The following is a 27,260-nucleotide window of genomic DNA, read 5'->3' as shown; positions in this document are numbered from 1 at the left end:
GAAAGTTAGAGTTGTTAAAACAACGATTAGTATCAAATACAACACTAGCAGATTAAATCACAGGCCAATTCCCCCAATATTTTCACAACGAACACGGGATTGAAACTGGTGACCCTCCGGTGACCCTCCAGTGTGTGAATTATTTTAATTAACTCATCCACCTGGTCCAAATTATGTCAGCATGACAAAACATTGAGGTGGTGAGGGGAATGTGTTTTTCTAAAGTTTAAGTAAAAAATACAAGTATTGGTATTTTCTTTTGTAAATGTTTCAATTATGGGAGTATCGATTAACAACTATGTTTGTTGAAAAAAGGAAAGGGAGAGCTATATTTCAAACCTAGGTCATATTGTACAGAGACATTGCCACTGTCAGTATACGATAAATTCCAAGCTCGTTTGTGCTTATGCTATAAAGAGCTTAATTTCCTGTTACAAAAGGAATAAGCTACTAGCAAAAATTGTGACAACCAACCCCATACGATGGGGCTGGTTGTCACATGTGGACAGAGTGTGTTTGATGGCTTATAAATTGATGTTGGAATAAAGTATGAGGTTACAAATGGGCCCCATTTCAACCCAATACCTTGGTCTTTCTCCTAATACTTAAAAAAAGTATTGAAATACACACAAGAGTAATGACATCCAACCCCAGTCTCCCCTATCTGCTGTAATTTTGGTATAGTTGACTGACTTTAATACAACAGTGTGCAAAAGTCTGGTACAGCAAATCTATCAAAGGAAATGTCAGCTTTCCCATTGGGTAGAAGAGTCCCTTCATGGAACAGAATGACAGATAAAGAGCAGGTGTTCTCAGGTGTTCTCCAAAGGGCACCAATCCCTCTAGCAGTAGAGCCTCTGTTTGACACAGCTGCCAAGCCAGAACATGACCTCCAGCCTAGCAGTGGATACAGCTAAAACGACCTAACCATACAGTGCAAAGCTAGAAGTAGCCTATTGCACCATGGATCAATACTGACCAAATTGCTTTACGTTATCTCTAGATCAAATTTTATTTGTCACGTGCACCGAATACAACAGGTGTAGACTTTATCATGAAATGCTTACTTAATATGGATCCCTTCACACGCCAATCCCTTTAGTGGGATCGATTTGACAACATCCAGTGAAATGGCAGCGTACCAAATTCATTCATTCACAAAAATATGTGTAATATGTGTAATGTTAATCCAGTCGCTGTGTCAGATTTCAAAAAGGCTTTATGGCGAAAGCAGACCATGCGATTATCTGAGGACAGCGCCCCGCATACAAACACATGAAAATAATTTTTCAACCGGGCAGGTGCGACACAAAAGTCAGAAATAGCCATATAATAAATGCCTTACCTTTGAAGATCTTCTTCTTTTTGCAATCCCAAATGTCTCATTGACACAATGAATGGTCGTTTTGTTCGATAAATTCCTTCTTTATATCCCCAAAATGTCAATTTTTTTTGGCGAGTTTGATTCAGAAATACACCGGTTCCAACTCGCCCAACATGACTACAAAGTATATATATAATAAGTTACCCGTAATCTTGGCCCAAACATTTCAAACAACGTTCCTATTCCAACCTCAGGTATCCTAAAATGTAAATAATCGATCAAATTTAAGATGGAATAAACTGTTTCTAATACCGGATAAAAACAACGTGAAGCGCGTTCCAGTTGACGTGCACCAAAACATTAGAGTCCACCTGGAGTGACACTTACAATGAATAGCACTACTTCTTAATTTCTTAAAATAAAAACATTGAACAATTTCTAAAGACTGTTGACATCTAATGGAAGCCATGGGAACTGCAACCAGCTTCCTCATAAATAGGGCTTCCCATAGAAAACAATTGGGAATCCTATGACCTAAAAAATAAATTGCGCTGGATGGTTTGTCCTCGGGTCTTTGCCTACCAAATCAGTTCTGTTATACTCACAGACATTATTATAACAGTTTTAGAAACTTTAGAAACTTTCTATCCAAATATACCAATTACATGCATATGCTAGCTTCTGGGCCTGAGTAACAGGCAGTTTACTTTGGGCATGCTTTTCATCCGGACGTCAAAATACTGCCCCCTAGCCTTAAGAAGTTTTAAGAGCCCTTTGCCAACAATGCAGAGTTAAAAAGCAAGACAATTAGCTAATAATAATTACAAATACTAACACAATAAATACTGAGTCAATGTGGTAGTTGAGGTAATATTTACATGTAGTTATGGGTAAAAGTGACAAGGCAATCAGAATAGATAATAAACAGAGTAGCAGCAACGTATGTGGAGAGTGTGAAAGTGTGTGTGTGTTTGTGTGTGTGTGTTGGAGTGAAAGTGTGGGTAGAGTCCAGTGAGTGTACATAGAGTCAGTGTAAGAGTCGCTGCAAAAAAGGGTCAATGCAATGGTCCAGGTAGCCATTTGATTAACTGTTCAGCAGTCTTATGGCTTGGAGGTAGATGCGGATCAGGTGCCTTTTCTTGTATTGTGATTCAGTTTTTGCCAGTCATTTCAATGCAGTAACATGAAAGGCACAGAACATGAAATTATAGTTATCACGTAGATTAAAAAAAAAAAAAATCTACTATTTACTGAATTACACATTTAGTTTGTTATTTGTAGTTTATTGTTAAACATTACTATGTATCATTACTATGCCAGTCCGTGAATTTTCATTGTAAATTCATACAGTACAGCCACCCTTTTCCCCATCTCCAGAAGAGGGCACTGGAAGTACAACTCTACTGGGCTAGAGTGCCCGATGGCAAAAGGATGAGAATCAGTTTGACTTTGACAGTGGCATGAAAGCTTTGCCAGTCATTGCAAGATTATAAATGCCATACATACAGCCAATAAAGTAACAGTATTACTTCATGAGAGAACTTGAACACAGAATAGTAAAATGTGCCAGGGCAAAGCAATCGCTCCTCAATATTGTCCAAGACAAGAGGGTCTGTAATCTCAAAATTGCATGAGTAGGGGAACAGATAAAGATAGGCCTAACGGCTAGACTTTATAAACTGAATTTAGCTGATCATTTGGCAACCTCAGAGTGTACCCCAAAAACAGTGGTGTAAAGTACTTAAGTAGTACTTTAAAGTATTTTTTTGCAGAATCTGTACTTTTACAATATATATTTTTGACTAGTTTTACTTCACTACATTCCTAAAGAAAATTAGTTTTTAGAAAACTGAGTTTTCTTTTAAGGCATCTGCCCAAAAGAGAAGCTACTGTCTTTAACTATATCTCTCATAGCCCACTGATGATGGAGACCATTCAAGTGAACAGTGATGTTTAATAGCTGGCCTATACATCTACAGTGAACAAAAATATAAACGCAACATGTTAAGTGTCGGCCCCATGTTCCATGAGCTAAAAGATCCCAGAAATGTTCCATACGCAGCACAAAAAGCTTATTTATCTCAAATTTTGTGCACAAATTTGTTTTACATCCCTGCTATTGAGCATTTATCCTTTGCCAAGATAATCCATCCACCTGACAGGTGTGGCATATCAAGAAACTGATTAAACAGCATGATCATTACACAGATGCACCTTGTGCTGGGGACAATAAAATGCCACTCTAAAATGTGCATGTTTTGCCACACAACACAATGCCACAGATGTCTCAAGTTTTGAGGAAACATGCAATTGTCATGCTGACTGCAGGAATGTCCACCAGAGCTGTTGCCAGAGAATTTAATGTTAATTTCTCTACCATAAGCGAGGACATGCATGGAGTCATGTGGGTGAGTGGTTCGCTGATGTCAATATTGTGAACAGAGAGCCCCATGGTGGTGGTAGGGTTATGATATGGGCAGGCATGAGCTATGGGCAATGAATATAATAGCATTTTATCCATGGCAATTTGAATGCACAGAGATACTATGATATAATCCTGAGGTCCATTGTTGTAACATTCATCCGCTGCAATCACCTCATGTTTCAGCTTGATAATGCACAGCCCCATGTCGCAAGGATCTGTATACAATTCCTGGAAGCTGAAAATGTCCAAGTTCTTCCATGGCCTGCCTACTCACCAGACATGTCACAAATTGAGCCTGTTTGGATGCTCTGGAACTATGTGTAGCCTATGTTCCAGTTCCCGCCAATGTCCAGCAACTTCGCACAGCCGTTGAAGAGGAGTGGGCCAATATTCCACAGACCACAATCAACAGCCTGATCAACTATGTGGAGATGTGTCACGCTGCATAAGGCAAATGGTGGTCACGCCAGATACTGACTGTTTTTCTGATCCATACTATTCCCAGTCATGTGTTTGCCATAGATAAGGGCCTAATGGTTTTATTTAAATTGACTGATTTCCTTGTATGAACTGTAACTCAGTCAAATCTTTGAAAGGCAAAATCACATGCAAAACTTAACTTAATCTGCCACACAGGCAAATGCTTTGAACTCTTACCAAAGCCTCAGGATTTTAGTCTATGCGTCATACTTTTAAAATATTGTTTTGCCCGGAACGCGCCTCCTAAATGCATGCTTTGATAAAACAGTTGCTCATAGTCATAGCACCATGGTTCATTTTTCAGTGTGCAAGTGCCTCCCATACAAATTCGATCTGAGGAGTCACGCACTTGACGTAGGCAGGAAGCGAAGGCTCGGCGTGTCACTGCTGCACGTAGTGCGCAGCGTGACTGACCAAGTCCTCTTCAAATAATCATGTACAAGACATTTTGAGATAAAAACGGGCACGTAACGAGGACTCACTTTTATTTCGATCGACACAAACTGGAGTTTTTAGATAACCTACATGAGCAAAATGCGCTTCTAACACAGGGAATTCTCATGTTCACCGTATTTGGCCACAGTGGTAGCATGAACGCATCACATCCAGAGGCTCAGCCTCATCTCGCAACACCTTTTGCCTCGCTGTCCTCGGAAGGCTGTGGCAAGCCTTTGAGAGGGGAGGGAAAGCCGCAAGTGTATATCAGAATGTGTTTCATCCCTGTTTAGCAATGGAAGTTGCTGGAATTGGTGAAGGGGCAGTGGATGCGCGTGGATATCACTGGACACCGAATAAGCTTGTTCTCGAAAGAATTCTTGACGTTGCATCCTCGGTTACTTTTACAATGTCAAAATCAAGGAGATCCTCTTGAGGCTTGAAGTATGCACGGACATTGGCACATCAGTCAAAAATCGCCTATCAAGGCACAATATTTACCCGTTTGTATCCAGCATTGTGAATCATTTAACTTAATAGACCTGCTTTCCTCAATGAAAAATGGGCAGAACCAAATGTATTTCATAGCGCATCAAATGAAAAGTCGTTATACGATGTCTCAACCAGATTTAAGCTGAATCCAGGTCCGGAACGGCGGGAACTGAGTTCTGACCATCTGCATCTCGCCTTGGGAAGAAGCTGTCACCATCGAAGTGGATATGTTGACATTAACGCGAAGATGGGTTTAGTTTTCGGTCTCTTGTGGCTGTTCAACATATTTTTGGAGTGCATTCATTGCCAAGGAGTGTATGGTAAGCCAATGCATTTTTAAATACCCAACAGCTATGATTAATACCAACTTGACCTTGTGAAAATTGAGTCGAATGCAACATATGTTGTACAGTGTATCTCTGTTTCTGTAGGCTATAATAGCCTATGACTCGCCCACAATGTAGTAGATTACAACAGGTTTTTGGACAAACCACAGGTGCTCTCAAGCCATTAGGATATTTGAACCAATGTAGCATTGACACTGTTTCCGAGCGTCTAAAAAGATACATCTCATCGTCAGTGGTGGTGTTTATATTCCACCACCGCGTTTGTGCGTGCGTTAAAGCGACTGGTTTAGCACCAACCCATTGTAGAGTCTCAACCCACGGCAGCACAAACCTGGCAAAGGCACCAACCTCTAATCTGATGTATAGAGCTGGTGGAATTTGATGGAATCCTGTCCTTAGACCTATATATCTAAATGTTGGATTCAATCACATCTGAACGGTTAGAGAAAATGATAGCCTATATTGTATGTTGAAGGTTGAAATATGAGAATAATGTTATATGACCAATAATGTCATTGTGGGCCTTTTAAAGCCAACACCTAGAAATGGTCTTGAAATAGGGTTTCATTGCCACATTTCCTTATCGATTAATAATCATTAGCTCAATGTCATTCCCAGAGACTAATACTTTTACAAAATCAGATTACTGGCATTGAGAATTTGGCACACAGAATCTCGTCATGCCATGACTGCAACTGGGGGAGGGCTATTCCTCATTTGGTGTCATATTTGATCCACTGTTCAACTTAATGCATGATCAAATCAAAGTATTTGTCACATGCTTTGTAAATAACAGGTTTAGACTAACAGTGAAATGCTTACTGACAGGCCCTTCCCACCAACAATGCAGAGAGAAACAAAATACAGAAATAATAGAAAAGTAATAATACATACACAATGAGTAACAATAACTTTGCTATACACATAGGTACCGAGTGGATGTGCAGGGGTATGAGGTAATTCTTGTAGATGTACATGTCATTTGGAATAAAGTGACTAGGCAACAGGATACATAATAAACAGTTACAGCAGGTAAAAAGGGGCAATAGACTGGGTAGCTATTTGGTTATTTAACTAACTATTTAGCAGTCCTATGGCTTGGGGGTAGAAGCTGTTCAGGGTCCTGTTGGTTCCAGACTTTGTGCATCGGTACCACTTAATTTAAATACTATGGTGGCCAATAGCCAGCTGCCGGTGTTGGGCATGAATCAGTGGCACTGCCTGTGGTTATGGGGTGAGCCGAGTGCATGATCACCTTTGCCATAAAGGTTCAGACCTCTTGTCATTGACTGTAGTCCACTCACATACAGAGAGTATACATTAGGACAATCCAACCGCTACCGCCAATGTAGCAATTGATGGAGAACAGCTCAACCACGGCTTGAATAAGCTATGAATAAGCTATTCTGTGGGCACTACCAACAAGTTACAAACTTTTGGCAGAGGCTGTAGTATACATTGCTCTCTCACAGGGAGGCCACAGTATTGTTTTGCTATATGTTACACATGACCCAACCTTTATCAGTGGTTTCCTATTGGAATGTGGCTGACTTATTATTTTTATTGATTTTTTTTCCCCGATACAAATAACTTTGGGGTACAAAAACCAAATGTGCATTTATTCCTGTCTTCCTATTCCTCTCCTCTCAGCAGTCCCTACCCTTGTTGTAATGGGACTTTCTAGGCCTAGGGTAGGGTCTAAAAATGGGCAACAAACATGGTTTCTAACAATGTAGGAGTCCATTAATCAAGTATTTGAATGCACTGAATTGTTAAATGTACACAGTAATGCATTGTGTTTATCTACAAAATAAAAACATTTAATTGAACTTAGTTTGCACAATTTCCAAATTTAGAGTATATATAAAAATGTAAAAACATTAACAACCAAAACTATCTGACAGGGTAGAACAAATATAGTGAGAAAATACTAAACATGCAAAACGGATTCAATAAAAAAAATACTAAGATATTAATAAAAAATAAAAAACAGGAAATTGGTCCATGATTTACCTTCGACAGATTTTGTGAATATACAATGTAACGCAAAATACTAATCTAAGGCATTAATTTTAAAAGTGATTAAAATGAGAAAGTTTTGATGATTTCTGGTTAAAGTCACTCTACATTCCTCCACAATAGGGTGTTATACCAACGTATATGCATCCATTAAACAAACAGCTTGCACATTCCAAAAAACTCACCTAAAAACTACACAGGTCATAGAGCCAGTTGGAAATGTAGAAATCTGACTGCAAATATTCTAAAATAAAGAATTAGGCCATTGAGAGGTAGTGATGCCTAACTCTAGCCTCCGTGGTGGTCTATGAGCAATTTGATGATCCTGTTGATGCAGGAATGCAAACTTGTAGTGTATTCTAGGTTTAAAAAGGCTTCTAAAGTGTGTAAGTTCCTCTTAAAAATGTCAGACTTTATTTGCCATAATGAAAAATGTATTAACCCCTATAAAAAGGGTTAATTAATTATAATCCACAAAACAATTCACATTTCCTGCTTTGTGAAACTGGCTCAAATTAAGATTTAATTTGTTATACAGTGAATACACAAGGAATCACTGTAGGTTGCAACATTGTTACTGTCTGCACATCTTTATCTGTAGGCAAAAAATCGATACCAGCTAAAATCATTAATAATCACTCCTTGGCCCCAAATTGCAATATTACTGCTTTTAGATATGCATAGTGACTAATGGATTCAGAGGCTTTGACAGATAATGGTACACCTTAGCACTTTCATTTGGTTGGTCTGAAAGCAGGTACATTTTTTATATTTTTTAAGTTCTCATTTTGTGTTTTTATTGAAGATCAAGTAGAAATGTAAAGTTAAATGAACAAAGACTTGAATTAATTGTCAACCTGGAAGGATATAGTAGTGCTAATGGTTACCATTGGAGTGCTGGCACGAGTGTAGAGTCAAATCTTACCAGAATTTGTACGTGCCAAATTTACATAGGTTATATGTTCATACCTTGTTAGGAAATCATACATTCTTTAAATCTGTGTAGCATTGAGACTTTTGTAGAAAACTAAGATTGTGATTTTTACAGTATCTTGTAGTGTTCAGTAATTTACTGCCGTCACAGTAGCCATACATAATTTACATTTGTTCCTGAGAATGATTTAATTGCACCTCACTTTAAATGCTGTATGTCAAATCTCTGCAGCATTAAAATATAGTTGTATAGCTTTCCTTTTCTTTCAATGCTTTTGAAGTCTACAAAACCTTGAACATGCCTGCTCAGTGAGTCTTCTTCATGGCCTAGACCCGAATTTGACTTCTAAGCTCTTCAAATTAACGTTGATTGCAAAAGATGATGATCTTTTTTTGCATTTAAGTTCTTATTTCTTCCCCCACAGACGCCTTCACCAGTTATCTTACATCCAGGCCCCCTCATTCTCTATCAGTGGGACTGGGAACCATATTCAAATGAGTCCTCCCTCACCCACCTGCTTCTATCTATCCTACAAATTCTCAGAGCGGTAGACTTGATCCATCGGTCATATACTGTGTAGCCTCAGGTCCAGGCTCCCTTCACTTGGGAGTATGGTTACGTGAGACTATAGACACTATGTGACTGAGTAAAAATTAATTGAAAAACGAGTTGACTTCTCTACACACATCTTGAATCCTTTTCACGGTACGATGACGTCACCTCTGCCTCATAGAATCGACACAACTTGCAATTCGTATCCACGGGCTGCCGAGATACCCGATTTCCCCAGTCACATTCACATAGTTAATTGCCCAGAGAACATGCTGCAACAAATAGAAGTATACGCTCCTCCCTATATGGAGCGTTCGGCTCAGTTCAAGTACAAATAAAGCATTTCTCGAAGGCATCCGATCAGTCTGCAGTCTTTCAGTGGGTGGTGTGTACATTGACCCCTGAGACTGAGTGCTCCAAGTAATTATCCCGTGCTTATACACTACCGTATGCCTCCTTTGTGCTGTAGTATGGTACTGTAGGTTAAATGATCTGCAAACTGGGGAATCAAAATGGCCAGTTGATAATTTCCATTATTCTTTTAGCTGTGATGAGGCGGTAATGTACTTTAGCTACTGTATGTACAGCATAAACTATAGTTCTCTCAGGACAAACATTCCATTCGCTAGCCTCTGCAAACAAAAATATTCATCATTCACGTGAAAAGCGTTTTTTTAAAGTTCTCCCCAGCCATTAGGCATCTATTCTTTTTAAATTTTATTTGACCTTTTAATTAACCAGGCAAGTCAGTTAAGAAAAAATCTTATTTTCAATGACGGCCTAGGAACAGTGGGTTCTGTTCAGGGGCAGAACGACAGATTTGTACCTTGTCAGCTCAGCGGTTTGAACTTGCAACCTTCCGGTTACTAGTCCACCGCTCTAACCACTAGGCTACCCTGCCGTATTAAGACACTTGTCACATCTCCAGCATGCATTGCTCAGCATTACAGGGACTGACGTGATTAAAATAGCTGGTGATGCTGGGTCAGTGGAAAAAAAACAATGCATATGCTGTACTAGAGGGTAAATCCCATTGCTCTGGGATCAGTTCAGAGGAGATTACTATTTGACGTCAGAAGTAGGTCTGTGACGGTCATGGAATTTTATATGATGGTAATTAGCCAGCCAAATGACTCCAGTTCCCCAAATAACTGTTCAAATAGTATGTTTTTTTTGTTGCTAAGTGTACAAAACATTATGAACATCTTTCTACTATTGAGTGCATGGACTACAAGGTGTCAAAAGCCTTCCACAGGGATGCCAGCAGCCCATGTTGACTCTAACGCTTTGGGTGGTGGACCATTCTTGATACACACGGGTAACTGTTGAGCGTGAAACCTAGCAGCGCTGCTGTTCTTGACACACTCAAATCGGTGCGCCTGGCACCTACTACCATACCCTGTTCAAAGGCACTTTAAATATTTTGTCTTGCATATTCACCCTCTGAATGGCACACATACACAATCCATGTCTCAAGGTTTGAAAATCCTTCTTTAACCTGTCTCCTGCCCTTAATCTACACTGATTTGAAGTGGATTTAACAGGTGACATCAATAAGGGATCATTGCTTTCACCTGCATTTACCTAGTCAGTCTGTGTCATGGAAAGAGCAGGTGTTCCTAATGTTTTGTGCAGTGTTACAGTACCAATAAAAAAATGGACACCTACTCATTCAAGGGCTTTTCTTTATTTTTACTATTTTCTACATTGTAGAATAATAGTGAAGACAAACTATGAAATAACACATGTGGAATCATATATTAACCAAAAAGTGTAAAACAGATTGAAATATATTTTAGATTCTACAAAGTAGCCACCCATTGCCTTGACAGCTTTGCACACTCTTGGCATTCTCTCAACCAGCTTCAATGAGGAATGCTTTTCCAACAGCCTTGAAGGAGTTCCCACATGCTGAGCTCAAATAGCTCTTACATAGCCTGGAGGTGTGTTTTGGGTCATTGTCCTGTTGAAAAACAAATGAGAGTCCCGCTAAGCATAAACCAGATGGGATGGCGTATCGCTGCAGAATGCTGTGGTAGGCATGCTGGTTAAATGTGCCTTGAATTTTAAATAAATCTCCAACAGTGTCACCAGCAAAGCACCCCACATCATCCACCGGTCCATTGCATGTGTTTCTTGGCTCAAGCAAGTCTCTTCTTATTATTGGTGTCCTTTAGTAGTGGTTTCTTTGCAGTAATTTGACCATGAAGGCCTGATTCTCCTCTGAACAGTTGATGGTGTGTCTGTTACTTGAACTCTGAAGCATTTATTTGGGCTGCAATTTCTGGTAACTCTAATGAACTTATCCTCTGCAGCAGAGGTAACTGGGTCTTCCTTTCCTGTGGCAGTCCTTATGAGAGCCAGTTTCATCATAGTGCTTGGTTTTTGCAACTGCACTTGAAGAAACTTTCACAAACCCACCGTCGCTGGATCAGACAGGACTGGCAAAACGTTCTCTTCACTGACGAGTCGCAGTTTTGTCTCACCAGGGGTGATGGTCGGATTTGCGTTTATCGTCAAAGAAATGAGCGTTACACCGAGGCCTGTACTCTGGAGTGGGAACGGATTGAAGGTGGAGGGTCCGTCATGGTCTGGGTCGGTGTGTCACAGCATCATCGAACTGAGCTTGTTGTCATTGCAGGCAATCTCAACGCTGTGCGTTACAGGGAAGACATACTCCTCCCTCATGTGGTCCCTTCCGGCAGGCTCATCCTGACATGACACTCCAGCATGACAATGCCACCAGCCATACTGCTTGTTCTGTGCGTGATTTCCTGCAAGACAGGAATGTCTGTGATCTGCAATGGCCAGCAAAGAGCCCGGATCTCAATTCCATTGAGCATGTCTGGGACCTGTTGGATCGGAAGGGTGAGGGCTATGGCCATTCCCCCCAGAAATGTCCGGGAACTTGCAGGTGCCTTGATGGAAGAGTGGGCTAACATCTCACAGCAAGAACTGGCAAATCTGGTGCCGTCCATGAGGAGGAGATGCACTGCAGTACTTAATGCAGCTGGTGGCCACACCAGATACTGACTGTTACTTTTGATTTTGACCCCCCCTTTGTTCAGGGACACATTATTTAATTTCTGTTTGTCACGTTTGTGGAAATTGTTCAGTTTCTCTGTTGTTGAATCTTATGTTCATGCAAATATTTACACATGTTAAGGTTGCTGAAAATAAATGCAGTTGACAGTGCGATTCCGTTTATTTTTTTTTTGTTTACATGATTCCATATATGTGTTATTTCATAGTTTTGATGTCTTCACTATTATTCTGCAATGTAAAATAAAGAAACTATGGAATGAGTAGGTGTGTCAACTTTTGACTGTTAATGTGTATATATATTTATATATGTATATATTTTTATTCTACACACATTTCTCCTTTCCTATGCTCCTTGACTGCACGTGCTGCCTTAGAAATAGAATGAATAGAATGACGTCCCCATTCAAATCAATGATAGCATTGATAGCATCCATTTACTGGATTGTTACACAATTTATAAACTGCGTCGATGCACTCTCCACAGAGAGAAAGAGGCGACGCGAGAGGTTACACTCCAAAATCACACCAACATCTGTCCAAAATAAGACCATTGGGTATGGGACAACGACTCCCATTGTTAGGGTGTAGACATGAGCATCTCGTCATTACATATAGATCTCTGCTCTCCATAATGCCAGCTAGCCATACAATCAGCCTTCCCTCCCGCTCTCAGTTGTCGGCATGGCTCTGAAGTCGGCCTCTAATACCGCTAAACTGAATTTGCCTTTTAATAGGGATTATAATGATTTTAGTAGCCTATTTTAAATTGTTGGTGTTGAGCTAGGGAACAAATGCCCAATTGAAGCCCCTGCACTTCTGAGACCATTGGTTCCATTGAACCTGCCAAGCTCAATCAAGCACAGCTGCATTACGTACATTTTTGGGTGACCTGACCAATTTCACATAGAAATGTGAGTTACAGTGGGGCAAAAAAGTATTTAGTCAGCCATCAATTGTGCAAGTTCTCCCACTTAAAGATGAGAGGCCTGTAATTTTCATCATAGGTACACTTCAACTATGACAGACAAAGTGAGGGATTTTTTTTTTTTTAAATCACATTGTAGGATTTTTAATTAATTTATTTGAAAATTATGGTGGAAAATAGGTATTTGGTCACCTACAAACAAGCAAGATTTCTGGCTCTTACAGACCTGTAACTTCTTCTTTAAGAGGCTCCTCTGTCCTCCACTCGTTACCTGTATTAATGGCACCTGTTTGAACTTATCAGTATGAAAGACACCTGTCCACAACCTCAGACAGTCACACTCCAAACTCTACAATGGCCAAGACCAAGGAGCTGTCAAAGGACACCAGAAACAAAATTGTAGACCTGCACCAGGCTGGGAAGACTGAATCTGCAATAGGTAAGCAGCTTGGTTTGAAGAAATCAACTGTGGGAGCAATTATTAGGAAATGGAAGACATACAAGACCACTGATAATCTCCCTCGATCTGGGGCTCCACGCAAGATCTCCCCCGTGGGGTCAAAATGATCACAAGAACGGTGAGCAAAAATCCCGGAACCACACGGGGGGACCTAGTGAATGACCTGCAGAGAGATGGGACCAAAGTAACAAAGCCTACCATCAGTAACACACTACGCCGCCAGGGACTCAAATCCTGCAGTGCCAGACGTGTCCCCCTGCTTAAGCCAGTAGATGTCCAGGCCCGTCTGAAGTATGCTAGAGAGCATTTGGATGATCCAGAATAAGATTGGGAGAATGTCATATGGTCAGATGAAACCAAAATAGAACTTTTTGGTAAAAACTTTGCATCCAAAGAACACCACACCTACTGTGAAGCATGGGGGTGGAAACATCATGCTCTGGGGCTGTTTTTCTGCAAAGGGACCAGGACGACTGATCCATGTAAAGGAAAGAATGAATGGGGCCATGTATCGTGAGATTTTGAGTGAACCTCCTTCCATCAGCAAGGGCATTGAAGGTGAAACGTGGCTGGGTCTTTCAGCATGACAATGATCCCAAACACACCGCCCGGGCAACGAAGGATTGGCTTCGTAAGAAGCATTTCAAGGTCCTGGAGTGGCCTAGCCATTCTCCAGATCTCAACCCCATAGAAAATCTTTGGAGGGAGTTGAAAGTCCATGTTGCCCAGTAACAGCCCCAAAACATCACTGCTCTAGAGGAGATCTGCATGGAGGAATGGGCCAAAATACCAGCAACAGTGTTTGGAAAGATTTACAGAAAATGTTTGACCTCTGTCATTGCCAACAAAGGGTATATAACAAAGTATTGAGAAACTTTTGTTATTGACCAAATACTTATTTTTCACCATAATTAGCAAATAAATTCAAAAAAATCCTACAATGTGATTTTCTGGATTTTCTTTCTCATTTTGTCTGTCATAGTTGAAGTGTACCTATGATGAAAATTACAGGCCTCTCTCATATTTTTAAGTGGGAGAACTTGCACAATTGGTGGCTGACTAAATACTTTTTTGCCCCACTGTATATATCATTCTTGTTGAAAGCAAGTCTAAGAAACAGTAGATCGCTTCTATGTGTGCTATTTATGTGCTTCCCATTCTTAAGTTTCGTTTTGCGTCTTTTACTTTCAATTTTGTACATACAATATTTTTGGTTATTGAAATTTCACAGCGGTTTATATTGTACAATGATTCTCTACACATGTATTGTCACAAACTGAAATTAGGCGAACTATTCTAATTTTAGCAACTAGGAAATGGCAGTGTGATTTCTTCATATTGCACCTTTTTTAAAATAGTAATTCTCAAGGCCAATTTCAGCCTTTGCCCAACCCCTTAAAATGTAAAAAAAGAAAAATTCATTCAGGTGAGAAGTTGTGGGTGGGGGGGATATTAATTTGGCGGGTGGGTAATTGTAGTTTCATTGTAACTAAAACGTCTGTTTTTTTATGTTTCTTTTTTGTTTTTCATTAAAGTTACTAAAGAAAACAAGGCAACAGTGAACATGTCGACCCCACGAATGATGCAGCACACCCCTTTGGCCAATCAGTGTTATTTTGTAAATGCTGGATCTTTAGGGTAAGACACATTATTCACCCATGTTTCGTGAAAATTGGCCAGTGGTGTCTGCGATATTGTGTGTGACATACAGTTGAAGTCGGAAGTTTACATACACCTTAGCCAAATACATTTAAACTCAGTTTTTCACAATTGCTGACATTAAATCCTTGTAAAAATTCCCTGTCTTAGGTCAGTTATGATCACCACTTTATTTTAAGAATGTGAAATGTAAGAATAATAGTAGAGTGATTTATTTCAGCTTTTATTTCTTTCATCACATTCCCAGGGGGTCAGAAGTTTACAATACACTCAATTAGCATTTGGTAGCATTGTCTTTTTAAAATTGTTAACTTGGGTCAAACGTTTCAGGTTGCCTTCCACAAGCTTCTCACAATAAATTGGGTGAATTTTGGCCCATTCCTCCTGACAGAGCTGGTGTAACTTTTATTTATTTATTTATTTTAGATTTCACCTTTATTCAACCAGGTAGGCAAGTTGAGAACAAGTTCTCATTTACAATTGCAACCTGGCCAAGATACCTGAGTATCAAGCTTTTTCAGTTCTGCCCACAAATTTTCTATAGGATTGAGGTCAGTGCGTTTTGATGGCCACTCCAATACCTTGACTTTGTTGTCCTTAAGCCATTTTGCCACAACTTTGGAAGTAAGTATGCTTTGGATCATTGTCCATTTGGAAGACCCATTTGCTACCAAGCTTTAACTTCCTGACTGATGTCTTGAGATGTTGCTTCAATATATTCATAGAAATTTCATCCCTCATGAAGCCATCTATTTTGTGAAGTGCACCAGTCCCTCCTGCAGCAAAGCACACCCACAACATGATGCTGCCACCCCCGTGCTTCACGGTTGGGATGGTGTTCTTCGGCTTGCAAGCCTCCTCCTTTTTCCTCCTAACATAACAATGATCATTTTAGCCAAACAGTTCTATTTTTGTTTCATCAGACCTTTCTACAAAAAGTATGATCTTTGTCCTAATGTGCAGTTCAAACTGTAGTCTGGCTTTTTTATGTTTTTTTTTGGAGCAGTGGCTTCTTCTTTGCTGAGGCAACTTTCAGGTTATGTCGATACATAACTCGTTTTACTGTGGAAATAGATACTTTTGTACCTGTTTCCTCCAGCATCTTCACAATGTCCTTTGCTGTTGTTCTGGGATTGATTTGCACTTTTCGCACCAAAGTACGTTCATCTCTAGGAGACCGAACGTGTCTCCTTCCTGAGTGGATTGACGGCTGCGTGGTCCCATGGTGTTTATACTTGCGTACTATTGTTTGTATAGATGAACGTGGTACCTTCAGGTGTTTGGAAATTGGCTGATTTATTTTGCTTTTCCCATGATATCAAGAAAAGAGGCACTGAGTTTGAAGGTAGGCCTTGAAATACTTCCACAGGTACACAAAATTACTTGTGTCATGCACAAAGTGGTTATCCTAACCAACTTACCAAAACGATAGTTTGTTAACAATACATTTGTGGCGTGGTTGAAAAACGAGTTTGACTGACTCCAACCTAAGTGTATGTAAACTTCCGACTTCAACTATATGTACTAATGTACAGCCGGAGAAAGATCCATAGTAGGGTTGTGGGGCAATGTAGCGATATAATATGGTACCCCTCCATATCACAATTGGGATTTAAACAATTGCATGTCATAAATAGCTGAATTATTGTATCCAGAGGGTGAACAGTATGTAATCTATCTGGACAATGGATGTAGCCAGAGCCATACAGTGGGAGAACAAGTATTTGATACACTGCCGATTTTGCTGGTTTTCCTACTTACAAAGCATGTAGAGGTCTGTAATTTTTATCATAGGTACACTTCAACTGTGAGAGACGGAATCTAAAACAAAAATCCAGAAAATCATATTGTATGATTTTTAAGTTATTCATTTGCATTATATTGCATGACATAAGTATTTGATCACCTACCAACCAGTAAGAATTCCGGCTCTCACAGACCTGTTTGTTTTTCTTTAAGAAGCCCTCCTGTTCTCCACAAATTACCTGTATTAACTGCACCTGTTTGAACTCTTTACCTGTATAAAAGACACCTGTTTGAACTCTTTACCTGTATAAAAGACACCTGTCCACACACTCAATCAAACTTAACTCCAACCTCTCCACATTGGCCAAGACCAGAGAGCTGTGTAAGGACATCAGGGATAGAATTGTAGACCTGCACAAGGCAGGGATGGGCTACAGGACAATAGGCAAGCAGCCTGGTGAGAAGGCAACAACTGTTGGCACAATTATTAGAAAATGGAAGATCTTCAAGATTACGGTCAATCACCCTCGGTCTGGGGCTCCATGCAAGATCTCACCTCGTGGGGCATCAATGATCATGAGGAAAGTGAGGGATCAGCCCATACCTACACGGCAGGACCTGGTCAATGACCTGAAGAGAGCTGGGTCCACAGTCTCAAAGAAAACCATTAGCAACACACTACGCCGTCATGGATTAAAATCCTGCAGTGCACGCAAGATCCCCCTGCTCAAGCCAGCGCATGTCCAGGCCCGTCTGAAGTTTTACCAATGACCAGCTAGATGATCCAGAGGAGGAATGGGAGAAGGTCGTGTGGTCTGATGAGACAAAAATCGAGCTTTTTGGTCTAAACCCCACTCGCCGTGTTTGGAGGAAGAAGGAGAATGAGTACAACCCCAATAACACCATCCCAACTGTGAAGCATGGTGGAAACATCATTCTTTGGGGATGCTTTTCTGCCAAGGGGACAGGCCGACTGCACCGTATTGAGGGGAGGATGGATGGGGCCATGTATTGCGAGATCTTAGCCAACAACCTCCTTCCCTCAGTAAGAGCATTGAAGATGGGTCATGGCTGGGTCTTTCAGCATGACAACAACCCGAAACACACAGCCAGGGCAACTAAGGAGTGGCTCCGTAAGAAGCATCTCAAGGTCCTGGAGTGGCCTAGCCAGTCTCCAGACCTGAACCCAATAGAACATCTTTGGAGGGAGCTGAAAGTCCGTATTGCCCAGCGACAGCCCCGAAACCTGAAGGATCTGGAGAAAGTCTGTATGGAGGAGTGGGCCAATATCCCTGCTGCAGTATGTGCAAACCTGGTCAAGAACTACAGGTTCTGACTTGCCTAGTTAAATGTAAGATCTCTGTAATTGCAAACACAGGTTTCTGTACCAAATATTAAGTTATGCTTTTCTGATGTATCAAATACTTATGTCATGCAATAAAATGCAAACAAATTTCTTAAAAATCATACAATCTGATTTTCTGGATTTTTGTTTTAGATTCCGTCTCTCACAGTTGAAGTGTACCTATGATACACACCTCTACATGCTTTGTAAGTAGGAAAATCAGCAGTGTATCATAATTGTTCACCCCACTGTATATTTAGAGTTGGGGCAACTTTAAGAATTTCTAATAATGTTCTAATTCTAGATATTCAGTTACATGGCTTTAAAAAAATGTTTCCCATGTAAATGTTAATGGGTGCTAATATTGCTGCCATAGAATGTTGTAGCGTCATGTACATGCATCATATGTAATGGAGATAGCTCAATGTCCCAACTCTCTAAACCACGTGTCGAACTCATTCCACGGAGGGGCGAGCGGGTTTTCACTCCACCCTACTTGATTGATGAATTAAGGTCACTATTTAGTAAGGAACTCCCCTCACCTGGTTGTCTAGGTCTTAATTGTAAGGAAAAGCCAAAAATCCACAGACACTCGACCCTCCGTGGAATGAGTTTTATACCCCTGTTCTAAACACCTAGCTTTGGATATAGCGCGTTTTGGTATGAAACAAGTTTGTCGGATATCTCGAATGGCAAAAAAACTCAAACACATTCGAAAGCACATCTAAAGTTAATGTTTTAAAAGTAGGAGAACAGCCATAATTCATACGCAGGGACCCATGAGTATTTGTTTTAGATAAAAAAATTGTCTTTATCGTGTTTTGCAATCAAACACTTAATTTAGAGTGTAGTCATTTTTAGCTGTAATGTTATAACTAACTAGCTAACGCTGGGTAGTTCTGGCTGTGTGAAAAACTGATAGCTAATATTATGAAGTCAATAATATTTGCTGGCTAGTACAGAATTACTTAGTCTTCATAGGGTCAACAAGTTAGCAATGGATGTGCCGCCAGTCAAGAAGATAATTTTTTCCCCTCTATCGTAATCGCTCCTCTTTCACCCCAGCTGCCAAACTAACCCTGATTCAGGTGGCCATCCTACCCATGCTAGATTACGGATACATACTTTATAGGTCAGCAGTTAAGGATGCTCTCGAGCGGCAAGATGTTATTTATCATTCGGCCATCAGATTTGCCACCAATGCTCCTTATAGGACACATTACTGCACTCTATACTATTCTGTAAACTGGTCATCTCTGTATACCTGTCGCAAGACCCACTGGTTGACGCTTATTTATAAAACCCTCTTAGGCCTCACTCCCCCTATCTGGAATAACTACTGCAGCCCTCATCCTCCACATTACAACACTCGTTCTGCCAGTCACATTCTGTTAAATGTCCCCAAATCCCACACATCCCTGGGTTGCTCGTCTTTTCAGTTTGCTGCAGCTAGTGACTGGAAACAGTTGCAACAAACACTCAAACTGGACAGTTTTATCTCAATCTCTTCATTCAAAGACACAATTATGGACACTCTTCCTGACAGTTGTGGCTGCTTTGCGTGATGTATTGTTGTCTCTACCTTCTTGCCCTTTGTGCTGTTGTCTGTGCCCAATGTTTGTACCATGCTTTCTGCTGCTGCCATGTTGGTTTCATGTTGTTTTGCTACCATGCTGTGTTGCTGCCATGCTATGTTGTTGTTTTAGATCTCTCATGTCGTGGTGTGTTTTAATATTTTAATTTAAATGTATTTTTAATCCCAGCCCCCGTCCCCACAGGCCTTTTGCCTTTTGGTAGGTCGTCATTGTAAATAAGAATTTGTTCTTAATTTAAGTAATATAATAATATAATAATATATGCCATTTAGCAGACGCTTTTATCCTAAGCGACTTACAGTCATGTGTGCATACATTCTACGTATGGGTGGTCCCGGGGATCGAACCCACTACCCTGGCGTTACAAGCGCCATGCTCTACCAACTGAGCTACAGAAGGACCACACTAAGTGACTTGCTTAGTTAAAGAAAGGTTAAATAAATCACATTCGACCGTGATTGGGAGTTCCATAGGGCGGCGCACAATTGGCCAAGGGTCGTCCGGGTTTGGCCAGGGTAGGCCTTCATTGTATAAAGAATTTGTTCTTAACTGACTTGCCTAGTTAAATGTAATTTTTTCCAAGGACTGTAAGTAGTAAGGTTCTTGGCAACTGCCCGCACACCTCCCCTGGCAAACTAGCTGGCTGAATTTGAGTGCTCTCAGGCTAGATGTCTTTAACTTTATCATCGTGATTATGGGTCACGAAGGTGTGTTCCATGTGCTAAGACTTTGTTTTGGCACTATCATGATCATGGCAGGAGAGTGAAAGCCATGAACAGATGGGCAGAGCGGGAGTGAGGCCTCAAACCAACAGGTAAGATAGTGGGATGTGCCTCTCCAAGTAGAAGTCGACCGATTAATCGGCACTACCAATTAATATCAATTGGTAATCTGCATTTTTGGATGCCGATTACATTGTGTTCCATGAGGAAACTGCGTGGCAGGCTGACCACCTGTTACGCTCGTGTAGCGACGCCATGTTTAATTATTTATTTGAGACTAAATAGATTTGATGTATTATATTAAGTTAAAATAAGTGTTCATTGTTCATTCAGTATTGTTGTAATTGTCATTATTACATACTGTATATATACAATTGAAGTTGGACGTTTACATACAGTTAGGTTGGAGCCATTAAAACAAGTTTTTCAACCACGCCAAAACTATAGTTTGTTAACAAGAAATTTGTGGAAAGTCGGTTAGGACATCTAAACAATTTTAAAGGCAATGCTACCAAATACTAATTGAGTCTATGTAAAATTCTGACCCACTGTGAGAATGATGAAAGAAATAAAAGCTGAAATTAATCATTCTCTCTACTATTATTCTGACATTTCACATTATTTTAAATAACGTGGTGATCCTAACTGACTTAAGGGAATACCCCCAGAAATGGACAAAAATGAATGGGATCTTATTGGCACGGTACGAAACATATACACAATGTACAATACCACTCAAATGGACGTTGTTTCATTCAAAACTGATTGCAAATGCCATATGGCAAATGCCAAGTGTCACACAGCAAAAATCCCAATAGATGGCGAGCACGCGCCACCGTAAATGTTCATATTGCAAATGCACATCAAGTCAAGACCCAAGGGTCAGATTTTGAAAATTGTGGAAAGAATTCAGAAACTTATCACCCCCTTAAAACTTCTTAACCTCACTAGGCTACCCTGGGGCGGCAGGGTAGCCTAGTGGTTAGAGCATTGGACTAGTAACCGGAAGGTTGTTTACACCATTTTAAAGATAAACTTGTTAAATAAATCCAGCCACACGATTTCATAAAGGCTTTACGACAAAAGCACGCCAAACAATTATGTTAGGTCAGCACCTAGTCACAGAAAAACACAGCCATTTTTCCAGCCAAAGAGAGGAGTCACAAAAAGCAGAAAAAGAGGAAATTAATTACTAACCTTTGATCTTCATCAGATGACACTAATAGGACTTCATGTTACACAATACATGTATGTTTTATTCGATAAAGTTCATATTTATATCCAAAAATCTCAGTTTACTTTGGCACGTTATGTTCAGTAGTTCCAAAACATCTGGTGATTTTGCAGAGAGACACATATTTACAGAAATAGTCATAATAAACATCGCTAAAAGATACAAATGTTATGCATGGAATTTTAGATCCACTTCTCCTTAATGCAACCGCTATGTCAGATTTTAAAAAAACTTTAAGGAAAAAGCAAACCATGCAATAATCTGAGTACAGCGCTCAGACACTAAATCCAACCAAACAGATATCCGCCATGCTGTGGAGTCAACAGATGACAGAAATAGCATTATAAATATTCACTTACCTTGGATGTTTTTAAACATATTTTTTTTTATTTCTTTCTGTTTGCCAAATGTCAAACGGTACTATCTGCAGAAAAAACTACATAAAGTTACCTGCGAGGCCAAGACATGAAATAATAAAATGTTATCCAGAGAGAGCAAAAGGGCAAAGTACAAGCACATTTTGAGAATAAATGACTCACCATGAAAAGGCTCCCTAATTCAATAAAACATTGTAATGTATTTGTTTATTTTCCCCCTCTGTTTCCCAGATAATTATCATCTGCTAAGGAGTCAATATTGTTTTGATACACAATTAGGCTAAATAACCACATTACATAAGAAATACTCTATTATATGTCTGGTTGGAACATGGAAAATAGGTCTCTTACACAACCTTGTTTCTACCACATTTTGGCATTACATTATTGCATTCACATCCCTCTAATGTATGTAAGGAAAGGATATAGCCTATTGCATGGAAAGACGTCAGTTTGTTGACAGACAATGATATTGTGTGACTGAATGTATCTGCTCATTTGCCCCTCGTTAATCTGCATCGCGCACATAATGGCATTCTTTCGCCTTAGGAACCCATCTGCCAGAGAGAGAGGACTGAATGTTTTATCAACACACAGATTAGGCAAATGCTCAGTTCACAGACCACTGAAGAGGCCAGTTGTAGATTAGAAAAACTGGAGCACTCTCAATTAAGCGGGAAAGCCACTATCCTTCCTCGGGCTCAGTGTTAGACTGGTAACTTGCACTAAGAGAATCTGACACAGATTCTATTGATGGCAATGGATATTTTGTTGATTCATTGCACACAATGCCAAACACTTGAATTTGACACGTGGTCCAAATTGAGTAGTGTGAATATATTATAACTCCAGTTTAACATGATAAATCAGAATTATGAAAGGGGTATCTGTCGATCTGCCTCTGAACAAGGCAGTTAATCCACTGTTCCTAGGCCGTCATTGAAATAAGAATTTATATTTAACTGACTTGCCTAGTTAAATAAAGGTAAAGTAAATAATAATAATAACAATAATAAAGTAAAAAAGAAATAAAAAAAGATCCCTTTAACCAGTCTCGCATCAATGCAATCAAAAATCACAAACACTTATCAAAAAGTATACTGTTTTCAAAACTCATCACTGTTCTGATCAAGTTAACATGGTCGCTGTTAAACATGGTCGCTGTGGATGTTGTTTCAAAGCTTAACACTACAAAATGGACAGTGCTTTCTAAGGTGATGATTAATTCAAAACACCCATATGCATATTAGAACTTATGAGCCAAAGTCCAAAAAAAAAACCTGAATAAAAATATGATAGGCTGTGTTATGGCACAATCGCATGTTACCCATGGCAGAAAAACATGAAACAAAACTGATTTATGATGTCTTTGGTCTAGCCTATACTCCAAAATTGAACACATTTGAGTAATTGCCTTCGTGTGGACTGTGTATTATTATGCGTACTGGATGGACTTGTTACCTTATGCTATGCTCAAATTTATATCCATGATTCTGTGAGAGACCCCTAGGCGATACTTTTGGTTAATTGATTGTGAAGGGCAGTTTACGGTTAGCCTACAATTCTAGTGAATTTGTATTTGATTTTTAATAGGATTTTTTTATATTTTCATAACACTACCTCTAGCTATACAGAATATCTCACCACCATGCGTTTCCATTTCCTCTCTCTCCATTATTCCTTTCTCGAGTATGCAGAGAAAGGCTGTTTTAGTGAAATAGGTTTCGTTGCAAAAACATTGATGTTCGGGAACTATTGATGTTCCCGAACAGATTTAACTTAGTTTCCCATGGTATGCAGAGTTTGGGCAGAATACCACCACCCTCCATGTGCTATTTGAGTGCATACAGATGACATGTCTTTTTTTCCCCTGCCCTTTTTCCTGCCACTTTAATAATGGGCCATTCTAAATCAAAACAAATTTGACATAATTAGTAAAGGAATGATTACATTGAGAATAGTCTGATGGGTGAAAATATGACCACTTCATGAGAGAACAGTTCAGCAGCCTCAGGCAAGGAAGAGAACGCTAGCTTTTTTTGTGATTTTCTCAATGCATCAATAGCCTATAGTCGCATCATGCAGCCTATATATATTTTGATTTCCAAGACATTTTAAGGTTTGTAACATTCACAAAGTTGCCAAAAACACTCTAAATCTAGTGTATAGGACAGACAAATTATCACTTTTACGCTCAACATAGACCCTTCCTATGCACACTCGCTCTGGATTGGGAAAATACAATTTTTATTATATTCTTCTTACTATAAAATCATATAATATAAAATAATGGCATGTGACTTAAGTATATATTTTATATAGTTTATGGAATGGAGATTAGCCAGATACAGTAGGCCAACTCATATTCTGTTCTCTGAAATAAAATAAATTCATAATGTTTCTTTAGACCTGACTAAAATAAATAACGGATTCAATGTGAGGTATATAAAATTAATTAATTAGACTTAAAAAAAGTGATGTTCCAAAGGCACGCATCAGCGGCTTGTATGCAGCTCTTATACGTGGAGGCCTGTAGATGCTAAATGTGTTTGTTAATTAACAGCCAATAACCGTGAGACCACCAGACCAGCATGACAATAACCAGCTGATAAAGTTGCATGACCGCCACAGCCTTAGATGGGTGTACCTAATAAACTGGCCATCATTGGTTAAGATAAATAGGCATAACATTTACTAATGAACACACTTAACTGATGCTTCTGGATTGCTTAAGCACAAGGGAGGGATGGGCAACTGGCGGTGGCCCACAGCCCCTCTTTTGTAGGCCTGACAAAAAAGGGCTCTGTCGGGGTCTCAACGTACTGTTGAGAGTTAGAATAGATAAGGTGCAATGTAGAAATTTGTATCAGTGGTTTTTCTCTTATGCCAGTCCCTGACAGTCACTCAAATAGCCCATGTCAGCTAACATTTTTTTTATTGTAATTTGGTCATGTGGCCAACTTTCTAACTTGTAGTTATTATAGTCTAATTACCAACTGGGGGCCGCCATTGATTTTGTTACTTACTCTGTCAGATATATAAAACATTTGTAGAATTGCAGGAAATTAACTTTCACTTAGGTTCCCCAAAAGGCTAGGGCTGGCTCCGACTGCATGTGGGTATGGATGTGGGTACGGATACATGATAAAACATATTTAGCTATAATAGCTTTCTCTTTGATTGTGTTTGATCTAGCTTTCACATCTTTACTGTGTTACTTGTACCTCCCATATCAAAATGTAATCCCTGTGATATTTGTAATCCTGCTGCTATTTTTAACTGCAGAGCCTCTAAACATGGCGTTGCAGATTTCCCACCACATAATAACATTTGATGCTCGTCTAGAAATTGCCCTTGTGTGTAGTGGTTTCCATGAGCTTATGAGGAAGAGTTGGGATAACGAAATAACGTTGTTGTAGTCCTCCAGCAGCTTCTTCGTCACCCATTATTCTGTTAGAAGTCTTTCGGAGGCATCCACCCATGAGGGCGCGGTTCATTTCCAAAGGCAGATTGGACCAGAGAAACAATATTTTCAGAGCATATACCATCATCTCAATCCAATCAATATCACTTAAAGGTGTTGTGTAAAGCTTCCCATCAACCAGCCAATACGGAAAACGTTCGTAATGCCACTAATATGATGGAAAGCTGCTACAAAAAATGAATGTTCAATTATACACATGTTCATTATGGGTTTTCAAAGCTGTGTTTGGTCAATATTTTGTTGCAATTCTAATCCATTTTACTAGACCAGTTGGAAAATGGGAAGGTTGAGTAAACAACACAGGTGGTGGCTGTACATTGAAAAAATATTGCATTAGGATACGTGACGTTGGAGCATCACTTAACCTCTCAATAGGATCAGGATAATCCCAAACTTTGGGATTAGAATGATATCAAAGTTTACATTTAAAACCCCGAAATAGCCACGGCAGCAATGAACTTGGATATGTAACATACTGTTTCTCAGAAGGGAATGGAATTATTGACTAGACTGATTCCTGAGGAAGAAATTACTTTATTAGGCACAGGAATCAGAACTACATCCCAAACATGTTTTACATGAACATGATAATACAAATAGCTGTAGCACTTTAAGTGCTTTATCAATGTGATGTACAGTACTAGAGTACAACACCGTTGCATTCTACATTGCCTCACTCTGACAAAGGATGAAACGTAGTGTTTTTCTTTTTTTAAATGTACCTTTTGAATGTATGCCAATTTAATAAAGAGGAGGGACTTATAAAGTATGGAGGAGCCTAAAAGGCACGTCAGAGGTTTCCGTTAGCGCTCTCTGTTTCTGCGTTTATCAAGCCATTAGCTGTAAATCTTAGAGGGAATGAGTGGTAATGACGATATAGCACTTCAGATTACTGGGAGCAATATGGGTGCGCTTCATTTTGTGCTTGGCTGCACACTGAATAATTGTCTATCCAGGTTTGGTTGCCCCACTGCCACCTCCCTGGAACATGGGATTTCACCTTAGCTAGCTAGTCTCATCAGAGGCGGAGGAATGGTCCATCGGGGCTCAAGGTTTAGGGGCAAAGTTGGCTTGGGAGTAAATCTGTTATCACACAACAATCTATGTTTAGTGTAATTATCCCAGAAGACGAGAGTCTGGTGTCAGTTAACTAGCATGAGCATGACTTAGGCCAACACATGGCTCAGGGTAGGGCACTATGGGCAAAATATCATATGATATGGTATGAAAAAAATACAAATTTGAATAATAAAAGTTCTACATAAAAGGTTCTACACATACACTTTATGTGTAGTGCATGACCCTAAGGTGACAACACATACATTCTAAGTGATTCCAATGGTTCTCTTTCCAATCTGATTTGTTTTATACTGTTCAATTAAACTTCAACCCCCACAAAAATTCTGTATTTTCATACATTTCTGCATTTCCTGCACTCATTTGAGAATTTCCACACTTCCACATATGGGCAAAAAATCTAGGCTTTATTTTTAACCAAATGTTGCAATTTGCGATTTTAATGGCAATTTATATCAAAACACTTGGGTGAACTGTTGTAATCATGGAAAAATAATGATTATTCTAATTCTATAGTTAAAAAATAATAGTGGGTGTTTTTGAATACCGTGTTTGACATGAAAATGAATATAAATGCCAGGGA

At 39.6% G+C, this 27,260-nt stretch overlaps 1 protein-coding gene across 1 annotated transcript in view; it reads left to right on the top strand.

The window, feature by feature from the left end:
• Positions 1-4,609: 4,609 nt before the first annotated feature.
• LOC118368593 (MAM domain-containing glycosylphosphatidylinositol anchor protein 2-like) overlaps positions 4,610-27,260 on the top strand; it is a 227,606-nt gene continuing 204,955 nt past the window's right edge. The window contains exon 1 of the mRNA XM_035752822.2: positions 4,610-5,476. Coding sequence (XP_035608715.1) covers positions 5,404-5,476 — 73 coding nt within the window. The 5' untranslated portion in view covers positions 4,610-5,403. The remainder of the gene's footprint in view (positions 5,477-27,260) is intronic.

This window comes from Oncorhynchus keta, chromosome 35 (assembly GCF_023373465.1).
Source record: "Oncorhynchus keta strain PuntledgeMale-10-30-2019 chromosome 35, Oket_V2, whole genome shotgun sequence".
NCBI classification, from domain to species: domain Eukaryota; kingdom Metazoa; phylum Chordata; class Actinopteri; order Salmoniformes; family Salmonidae; genus Oncorhynchus; species Oncorhynchus keta.
Note: the sequence above shows the minus strand (reverse complement) of the source record. Positions and strands in the feature narration are given on the sequence as shown.